At 46.7% G+C, this 9,927-nt stretch overlaps 1 protein-coding gene across 1 annotated transcript in view; it reads left to right on the top strand.

Annotated features, from left to right (window-relative positions):
• The first annotated feature begins 4,461 nt into the window (after positions 1 to 4,461).
• LGALS8 (galectin 8) overlaps positions 4,462 to 9,927 on the top strand; it is a 17,810-nt gene continuing 12,344 nt past the window's right edge. Inside the window, exons 1-2 of the mRNA XM_023509022.1 lie at positions 4,462 to 4,756; positions 6,927 to 7,068. Coding sequence (XP_023364790.1) covers positions 7,027 to 7,068 — 42 coding nt within the window. The 5' untranslated portion in view covers positions 4,462 to 4,756; positions 6,927 to 7,026. The remainder of the gene's footprint in view (positions 4,757 to 6,926; positions 7,069 to 9,927) is intronic.

Raw genomic sequence — 9,927 nt, 5'->3', positions numbered from 1 at the left:
AAAAAAAAAAAAAAAAAAAAATTGGCTCTCATAGCATGAGCCAGTCTGAGCTAACCTAACACACCACTGAAAGGTTTTCAAACTTGAGGTCATAGCTCATTCTTGGGTCTTGCAAAGATTTTAGGTTATAAGCAGCAGTTTTTAAAAATGAAAAAGTAGACTGCTTTATACCTAACAAGAGTGTTCTTCTTCTTTTTTTTTTTTTTTTGAGATATTTTGAGACAGTCTCACTATGTCTCCCTTGGTAGAGTGCTGTGCTGTCACATCTCACAGCAACTTCTGACTCTTGGGCTTAAGTGATTCTCTTGCCTCAGCCTCCCAAGTAGCTGGAACTACAGGCGTCCACTACAACACCTGGCTATTTTTTGTTGCAGTTGTCATTGTTGTTTGGCAGGCCTGGGCTGGGTTCAAACCCGCCAGCTTTGGTGTATGTGGCTGGCGCCCTTGCCACTGAGCTACAGGCGCTGAGCCATCAAGAGTGTTCTTAAATGTGGTTCTTACTGCAGGTCACTTGGGAAAAAGTCTAAGGCTGAGGCAGGTAGATCCCCTGAGGTCAGGAGTTCGAGATCAGCCTGAGCAAGGGTGAGGCCCCATCTCTACCAAAAATAGAAAAAGAAGATACAGCCACACTAGCCTGTGCAATAGTGAGATCTTGTCTCAAAATTTAAAAAAAAAAAAAAGCCTAAAAGCCACCACTATGTATCTGTTTTTAGAATCAAGAAAACCAGAATCTTCCCGTTCCTCCACTGCTTCCCCACTTACAACACTGTCTCTCTGTTCCTCTTCACAGCAAAACATTTTGAAATACATACAGTCACTATTTCCTCTTCTTCACTTCACATTTCGCAACCCACTTCCTAATCAGGGCCACCAGTGACCTCCAGGTTACCGCATCCATCGGTCACTTAGCTCTTCCTTGACCTCTCAGTGCATTTGGCACAAGTGGCTGCTCCTCTTGCCTTGGCGTTTGTGACACTCCCAGCAGGTTTCCACTGCTGCCCCTCTCAGTCTCTTAGTGGTGGATTCTGCTTATTTCCCAAGGGCTCTGTCCTCCATAATCTCCACCTTTCTACTCTGATCGTATCATTTCCCCTCATCTGCCGGCTTCAGCCATGCTGGTAGCCTGTTTCCTGACCACAATGCACTCTACAGAGCCTTAGGGACTTTGCGTTCCCTGTTCTCTTGGCCTGGGATGCTGTTCCCGTGACCAACTTCTTATGGCCACCTCCTTTCCTTCACTCACCAGTAGCTTAAACCTTTCCTCCTCTGCGGGGCTTTCTTTGGCATGCAACTAAAGTAGCCACCTAGGTGCTTCCAATTACATCTTTTCCTCCCCCTTTTTTGGAGACAGTCTTACTCTTTCACGTTAGGTGAGGTGCAGCAGAGTCATCGTTGACTCTCTACAACCTCAGACTCCTTGGCTCAAGTGATATTCCTATCTCAGCCTTTGCAGTGGCTGAGACTACGGGCTTGTGCCACCATGCTTGGCTAATTTTTCTGTTTGCAGAGATGGGGGTCTCATTCTTGCTCAGGCTGGTCTAGAACTTCTTTCTGTGCAATCCTCCTGCCTCGGCCTCCTAAAGTGGTAGGATTACAAATGTGAGCCATTGTACCTGGCCTATATCATGTTTTAATTTTCTCCAAAACACATCACTGTCTTTGTCCCCAATTGGAATGTAAGCACCACTGAAGAACAGTCAAAATTCCCTGCCCTTGTAGGGCTTACAGTCTGACGAGTGAAGTAAAATAAAATAAAAGGGTAAATTATGTAGTTTACCATATTAGAATGTTAGAAATAAAGCCAGGAAGAATGATGTGTTTGTTTCAGGAGAGTATTTGCCATTTTAAATACAGAGGTCAGGAAGGGCCTTGCTGAGAATTGATATTTGAGTAGCCTGGGAAGAAACAAAGTGTAGAGGATCTAAGTGGGAGTGTGACAGGGATGGCATGAGAACAGTGAGGTCAGCGTGGGTGCTGCAGAAAAGTGAGGATGGCTGGTCATGGTGGCTCATGCCTGTGATCCAGCTACTTGGGAGACTGAGGCAGGAGAATTGCTTGAGGCCAAGAGTTCAAGATGAGCTTGGGCAACACAGAAAGGTATTGTCTAAAAAAGGAAGGAGAGAAGGAGGAAAGAAAGAAAAGGAAGGAAGGAAGGAAGGAAATCGAAGAAAAAATTGAGGAGGAAAGGAAGTCACAGTGTGTGACTTGGGGGCAGATGACAAAGTCCAAGATCTTATTCTCAAAAGATGGACCATGGGTGGCACCTGTGGCTCAAAGAGTAGGGTGCCAGCCCCATATACCAAGGGTGGCGGGTTCAAGCCTGGCCCCGGCCAAAACTGAAAAAAAAAAAAAAATCAAAAGATGGACCAAAGTTAGTGAAAGTTGTAGTGGAGGATTGAGATGGTCTGGATTATGTGATAATCCAGGGAAGAGAAGTGGCCAGTGAGGTCCTTTGAATGTTTGTGTTCCTTACCACTGAATGCTTGTTATGAAGGCATTCCATACACGCTAATTCTTAAAGCACACTGGGCTCATTGAACATAAGTGACAAATGGGGGGGGATATTTGAAGGAATAAATTTGTGGGATTTATGGATATTTTAATCCAGAATTACTTTGTTAGCACTGGGTTTCTGGCCTTTTTACTCAGTTCCATTTGCACTTACACCAACATGCCACTAAATACACTCACCAAAGAAACAGTGGTGATGTGTATTTATTTCAGCTTATTTTGATTTTATAAAGAAGTCCCAAATAGACCCAAGCAAAATTGTGGAGACATTCAACTGCCCCTCACGTTATCAATATCCTAAGATTCCAACCTAATATTTTATGCAACGCATTACGCTAGGTATTATTAAGACATTTGGGCTCGGCACCTGTGGCTCAAGTGGCTAAGGAGCCAGCCACATACACCTAAGGTGGTGGGTTAAAATCCAGCCCGGCCCGCCAAAACAACAATGACGCCTGCAACCAAAAAGTAGCTGGGCATTGTGTGGGCGCCTGTGGTCCCAGCTACTTGGGGGGCTGAGGCAGGAGACTCACTTGAGCCCAGGAGTTGGAGGTTGCTGTAAGCTGTGATGCCACAGCACTCTACCCAGGGGGACAGCTTGAGGCTCTGTCTCAAAAAAAACCAAAAAAGACATTTGTACATTCTTTTTCTTACTCACAATCGAGTTGGATAACACACGACACACAGAAAGATAACTATAATACAAATCCAAGACAGTGTATTTGATGGGCTAAATTCAGCTGTTTTTAAGTTGGATCTTGAGTGAATCAAACTTGGAAAATGGCTAAGAGGAAGGAGGAGAGAAAAGCAACAACAGCCAAACAAAACGTACGTTTACAGTTACAAGACTTATAAGAATTCTTCAATTAAAATAAAAAACAATACAAATAAAAGCCAGGGAGGGAAAGCCCACTGGGGTGACGCCAAAACAGGTCTCTCAAAACAAACGTAGATTGTCTCGGTGCCTGTGGCTCAAGCCGCTAAGGCGCCAGCCACATACACCTAAGGTGGCCGGTTCGAATCCCCAGCCCGGGCCCGCCAAATAACAATGACGGCTGCAACCAAAAAAATGGCCAGGCGTTGTGTCGGGCGCCTGTGGTCCCAGCTACTTGGGAGGCGGAGGCAGGAGACTCGCTTGAGCCCAGGAGTTGGAGGTTGCTGTACCCAGGGGGATAGCTTGAGGCTCCGTCTCAAAAAAAAAAAAGTAGATAAAAGTAGAGAAGCTGAGAACTTTGAGGTCTCCTAACACAAAACAAACACTAAGCAGCCGGCTCTTCAAAGTGGCCTCTGTGACTTTATTTAATTTTGGGTTTCTCGCTGATGTGTTTACAGTCAATAGGTCAAACCACCAGTCACTGAGGGCCCCCAAGAAGTTGAACGGAGCATCTAATTACGGAGCATCTAATATGCACAGTATTGTGCTCCATTCTGCTCAAACTTCCCTAGGGAAGTGCCCAATCTGGAGAGAAAACGCTGACACACAAATTACAGTAATTGGCGAGTAATGCATGGTGGCTGCAAGTCCGAGTTCTCACTAACTGGATGAGGGGTTAGGGCTGGGCGCAGTCCAGCTCTAAGGAACCCATTTATCCACCGTGTTTCAACTACGCACGTCCAAGGCGTACGGTGGCAAAACGCAGCGCTGCCAAGTCGGGCCACGTCTCGCGGCTGTCGGGATTCTGATTCCAGGCAGGAGCAAACAGTGCGACCCTCCCTGGCGCGGCCACACTCACCTGAGCGTCCGCAGGGCCAGCGAGTCGAGGCGGGGCCGGGGGTTGTGGACACTGATGCTCAGGGGTCCAGCCCTCAGCGCCCTCCCTCCGAGACCCGGGTCCAACCGCTGCCGGAGGAAGAAGGTTCCGCTTCTTTCCTTCCCATTTCCCTCCCACCCCGCCCCCGCCGTCCGGGCTCGGGCAGCCAGACCCGCCCGGGACAGACTTTGTCCCTTCGCGGTCTCCCCGCAGCCAGGCGGTCGCGCAGTCCGAGTCCCGGAGGCTGTGCAGGAGGCCGAGCTGGGCAGCGATCAGCGGCAGGGCCCTGCCAGGAGTCCCGCAGAGCCCCGAGGACGCCCGGGCTGTAGGAGCGGGGCCGATGGCGGCGCCAGGGCGCGCGATCTGGGAAATGGACGAGGACTGACTCCCGTCACTTCCCGTAGCCGCCTGCGTAGCCGGGGCTGGAGACCCGGACGGCCCTTGGCTGGGGACAGACACCCTCCGGCTGGGAGTGCCTACGACGCCGTGTCTGGGTAAGTCTGGCGACTCCCGGCCTCGGGTGGCGGTCGTCCCCTGGTTACTTTGATGGTGGCGCCGACCTAGCGGGGCATTCGGATGTCGTCGTCCCTAAATCAGAGTGGGATGGGGCGAGGGGCACTGTTCAGTCTGTCGCATCCCGCAGGTCCTCACCGCGACCGAGCCGGGCTGGGTGGCGGGGCCGCTGCCCCTGCTGGCGAGGCGCTCACCGGAGTGAGGGATTGCGGTGGCCTATCTTGGACCCCCTGGTGGGGCACAGGCTGTTGGTACTGGGGGCTCCTCCCCGGACAGCCCCCGCCCGTCTGCCCTCGCCGACTCCCTCCCTGCACACGGCCGAGCACCACCTCCCAGCGGAGGAGCTGGGGAAGTTTTCTTCCTGGTTTTGTTAGTGACCGTTTAGTGGCGGACCCCTATTGCCCTCCTTGACTCGACACAAGGTCTTTAAAATGCCGAGTCATTTGACTGCAGTATTGAACATTGGAAAACGCAAGTCATCCGACTGCCTTTGATGATCGGTAACACAGAAGTGATGGCTTCTTGGGAAGGGTTAGTATTCCTGGCCCGTCCCGATGGATGCGCGAGGATTGCTTGGTCTAACGCAAGCCTGTGGCTTAATTGGGTCACTCTGTGGTCACGATGTAAATTATGAATGTGGAAATTGCGACTCTATCCATTCTTTTTGCTCTTGTTCGTGCTTCCTGAATTTTACGGAGCCAAAGAGTTTCGAGGTTTTGACTAACATGTAAGTTAATGGCACAGATTGGAGTTGTATTTAGGTGGCAAATCAAGAGAAATGCATTATTTTCTTTTTCCTTAAAAAAGAAAAGTAATAGATTTCGTTGGTGCGCATTGCTGTACATACTGCTGGAAGTAAAATGTAGGAAGCTCTAGTTTCGGTTTCGCTGAAAGTCATCAGTCTTTCCTAGAGTCTTCCTCATGTAATGTGGAGAAGCACTTTTTTTTTTTTTAGAGACAGAGTTTCACTTTATCGCCCTCGGTAGAGTGCTGTGGAGTCACAGCTCACAGTAACCTCCTGCCGTTGGGCTTAGGCGATTCTCTTGCTTCAGCCTCCCGAGTAGCTGGGACTACAGGCACCTGCCAAAACGCTCGGCTTTTTTTGGTAGAGACAGGGTTGGGGGTGGGGTGGGGTGTCTCACTCTGGCTCAGGCTGGTCTCGAACCTCTGAGCTCAGGGCAATCCACCCACCTCGGCCTGGTCCTTGGTCTTGGTCTCCGCCTTGCAGAGCGCTAGGATTACAGGCATGAGCCTCCGTGCCTGACCGAGTACTTTCATCTTTAAAAGCAGTGGCTGACACTTTCTAACTCCCCTACCCTGGGCCTTTTTTAAAACAACATAAACTTAATTTTGTTAGTATTAAAGGGACTGGACTTTTTCCCATTTGATTTAATTCAAAGGAGGAAGAACAATCCTGTCCCTTAATAATAGTAATAATAATAGGTAATACATGGCGCTTTCTGTCCTGCTGTTTTAACTTGTTTAATCTTTAGAACAAACCTATGATGTGAATACTATCATTATTCTCATTTTACAGAGAGGAAAAGTTAAATGAATACTTCTGATAATTGTACAGGGCTATTCAGTTAGTGTCTGCCAGTATTTTATTTTAGTATTTGTAATACTAAATTACTTGTTGGAAATTTTGTGCTGATTTATTTTTAGAAAAATATTTTCTGCCTGCATTCATAATCCAAAATTCTTGAGCACGGGTAAGAATGGGAGTTAGGTCTTTTTTATTTTTATTTTTTTTTATTTTTTGAGACAGCCTCAAGCTGCCCCTGGGTAGAGTACTGTGGCATCACAGCTCACAGCAACCTCCAACTCCTGGGCTCAAATGAGTCTCCTGCCTCAGCCTCCCAAGTAGCTGGGACCACAGGCGCTGGCCACAGTGCCCAGCTATTTTTTGGTTGCAGCCATCATTGTTGTTTGGTGGCCTGGGCTGGATTCAGACCCACCACCTTAGGTGTCTGTAGCTGGCACCTTAGCCAGTTGAGCCACAGGCGCCGAGCAGGGAGTTAGGTCTTTGATTTTAATAACATCCTGTTATTTGGTAAATATCAGTAATGTATAATTTAAATTTAAAAATAGTTATGATATAAAGAAAGTGATGCATGCTTATTTTTCTTTCTCTCTAATTTTGTGCCTCAGTTTCAATCTAGGTAATCTTTAAGTGAAACATACTTAAAATCTTAAATCATACACAGAAGAGAGACACCAGTCAACAAAATCAACAACGAGGTGGAGAAGAATGTTGTCCTTAAATAACCTGCAGAATGTCATCTACAACCCGGTAACTGATTTCTGTAAAATCACTTTTTACCTATGGCAGGGTTGAGAACAAATCCAGTTCAATAGTAATTATCCTTTGGGAAATGGGGCAAGAATAAAATCTAGTAAGCACCTACTGTGTGGCAGGGATTGTGGTGGGTATGGACTAAAACGCAGCTGTAGCTCTCGTCCTGTAGTTCTCGTCCTGTAGTGGAGGAAGAGATCACAATGGCAGAATGGAGTGATGAGAGCCATGCTACTGAACAGACAGCATGGGAGTGAAGTGGAGGGAATGGCATTCTTTTGGTAGTGGTGGGCAGGGAGGAGGCTCTCCGATAATCATAAAACATGACTTTTAAGGGGAACTGGATTTCTTACTCTTTCTTTTTCAGTTAGAACTGTCCATGAGAAGTTAATGTCTCAGCTTTTCACCTGCTGGTTAATACTTGAGCAGGGCAGATACCCTAGGCCAGTGGTGAGATGGAGAATGGGAAGAATTAGGGTCCTGTCCAGTCCAGGCTGGTCCTGAATGACTCGTGGTTGCCATGTGTGTCCTGGACAGTAAAGAATTTGTTTTAGTTTTATGTAGTGGTGAGAATCTTTAGGAGTGTTTGGGTACTACTTACCTGAAGCTAAGCCCCCTGAACTTAGGTCTGAGATCGGGCAGCTGAGCTTTTGTTGTTGTTGTTAAATCCCCTTTTGGGCAACAAGGAGAGGAAGGATCCTTGAAGTAAGTCCCTCAGGCAGGCTTATTAGTGTGTGAGGGTTCAAGTTTTTGTTGTTTACTGTAGTTGTAATTCTTTCTTGCTTAAGTTTTAATGCCCTTGTGTAAGAATGAGGTACAACCACTGCCGTGTCAAGCAAACTCAGTTTTAGAAGAAATTGCCTTTCTGTCTTAGTAGGTTTAAAAAGGAAAACTTAATTTGAAACCAGTGAGACATTTAAAATGATTTTGTGCATGTTAGAATTAAAAACATCTCAAGGTTGTAGACTGACTTTTTTTTTTAAATGTGATGCTTATTAAAAATTTATTTTTTTGAGACCGAGTCTCACTATGTCACCCTCTGTAGGTTGCTGTGGCATCACAGCTCACAGCAACGTCAAACTCTTGGGCTTAAGTGATTCTCTTGCCTCAGCCTCCCAAGGAGCTGGGACTACAGGTGCCTGTGAGAACACCTGGCTATTTTTTGTTGTTGTAATTGTCATCATTGTTAGGCAGGCCCCGGCTGGGTTTGAACCCACCACCTCCAGTGCATGTGGCTGGCACCCTAGCTGCTGAGTTATAGGTGCCAAGCCTGTAGACTGACTTTCTGCAAAAAAAAAAAGCGGGCTGCTTGCTAAGGGTGACTGGTGTCATCTTGGCCCCAACTGGAAGGATGGAATGTACGGTCAGCTTATACTCTTCTGCCCTTCACACACAAACATGCCTAATTTAAGTGTCATATAGAAAATAACTTTATAGATTAAAATCCTTACATATCTTGATTCTAGTGTTTGCAAACCTTATTGGATCCATTTGCCCACATGCAATGAAAAGCCAAACACCAAAACACTGTTTTCTCTATGGAGAAAAGTTTATTGCGAGGCTGCTGAGCAAGGGGACCCGAGTCAGGCTTAGCTCTGCTTGAGCTGACGGCTAGGGCAGGTCTTACAGACAGAGAGTAATGAGGTGTGACCTGATTGATTTTGCAGTGAGGCGATGACAGGAGGTGTGATCTCGCGGGATCATACTGTGTCCTGTTCCTTGATCTGAGCACTTGGGCTCTGCCTGTGCCGGCATGCTTGGTTCGTGGGGCGTGCTCAGGCTGTGTAACTTGCAATGTGGGATCCATGGCAACTGAAAAACAGCTTGCCATTTTATTACACAAAGTTTAACCAGGTCAGGATGTTTCTGCAAGTTACACTAGCATACTGATGACTCCTGTAATTTCTGGGGTCAGACCCCCAACTGTGGAGTTGGAACAAAATAAGTAGACTTCATTTCTTGAGGAAAGAGGGTGCAGAGAAGTAGTTCTGCTTGCGGGTGGGAGGTGCCTTTAGACCTCAGGAGTGGCCTGGTTGCTGTTCTGAGGATAGTTCAGGAGAAAATGTTTCCAAGGGAAATAATTTCTTTCTGTAAAATAGCTTTTTTGTTTGCTTTTCATTTCTTTGTTTTATGATCAGTTCTCACCCAACTATAGAAAAAATTAGAGGTAGAAAGACTGAACTGAGTTGCAAAAATGACATTGCTCTCTGTCTTTAAAGTTCACTATTGTTGGGTGGTGCCTGTGGCTCTCAAAGGAGTAGGGCGCCAGCCCCATATGCCAGAGGTAACGGGTTCCAACCCAGCCCTGGCCAAAAACTGCAAAAAAAAACAAAAAAAAAAAGTTCACTGTTGTTAAATTTAGTGCTGGGGGCCCATATTTTTTTTCTTTTCTTTTTTTGAGATAGGGTCTCACTATGTTGCCCTGTGTAGAGTGCTTTGGCATCATAGCTCACAGCAACCTCAAACTCTTGGGCTTAAGTGATTCTTTCGCCTCAGTCTCCGAAACAGCTGGGACTACAGGAGCCTACTGCAATGCCTGGCTATTATTTGCTGCAGTTCTTATGGTCGTGTAGCTGGCCCAGGCCAGGTTCAAACCTGCCACCCTTGGTGTATGTGGCTGGCCCTGTAACCACTGTGCCATGGTCGCTGAGCCCGGGGGTCCATATTTCACTGAAGTTCTCCCGTGTGTAGCTAGTTGCCCTTCCCATGTTCAAAAGACAAAAATAACTTAGCTGTTTTAAGTTAGGATATCTTATAAGCTAGATGTAGAAAAATAGTTTTCTTGCATAATGATCATTTTGTTTGGTTAGTGATCAGTTGAAACAATGAGTGTTTATTGAGTGTCTTTTTTTTTTT

This window comes from Otolemur garnettii, unplaced genomic scaffold, assembly GCF_000181295.1.
Source record: "Otolemur garnettii isolate 467f Iridium unplaced genomic scaffold, OtoGar3 scaffold00312, whole genome shotgun sequence".
In the NCBI taxonomy this organism is placed as follows: Eukaryota; Metazoa; Chordata; class Mammalia; order Primates; family Galagidae; genus Otolemur; species Otolemur garnettii.
This window is presented reverse-complemented; position numbering and strand designations above follow the sequence as displayed.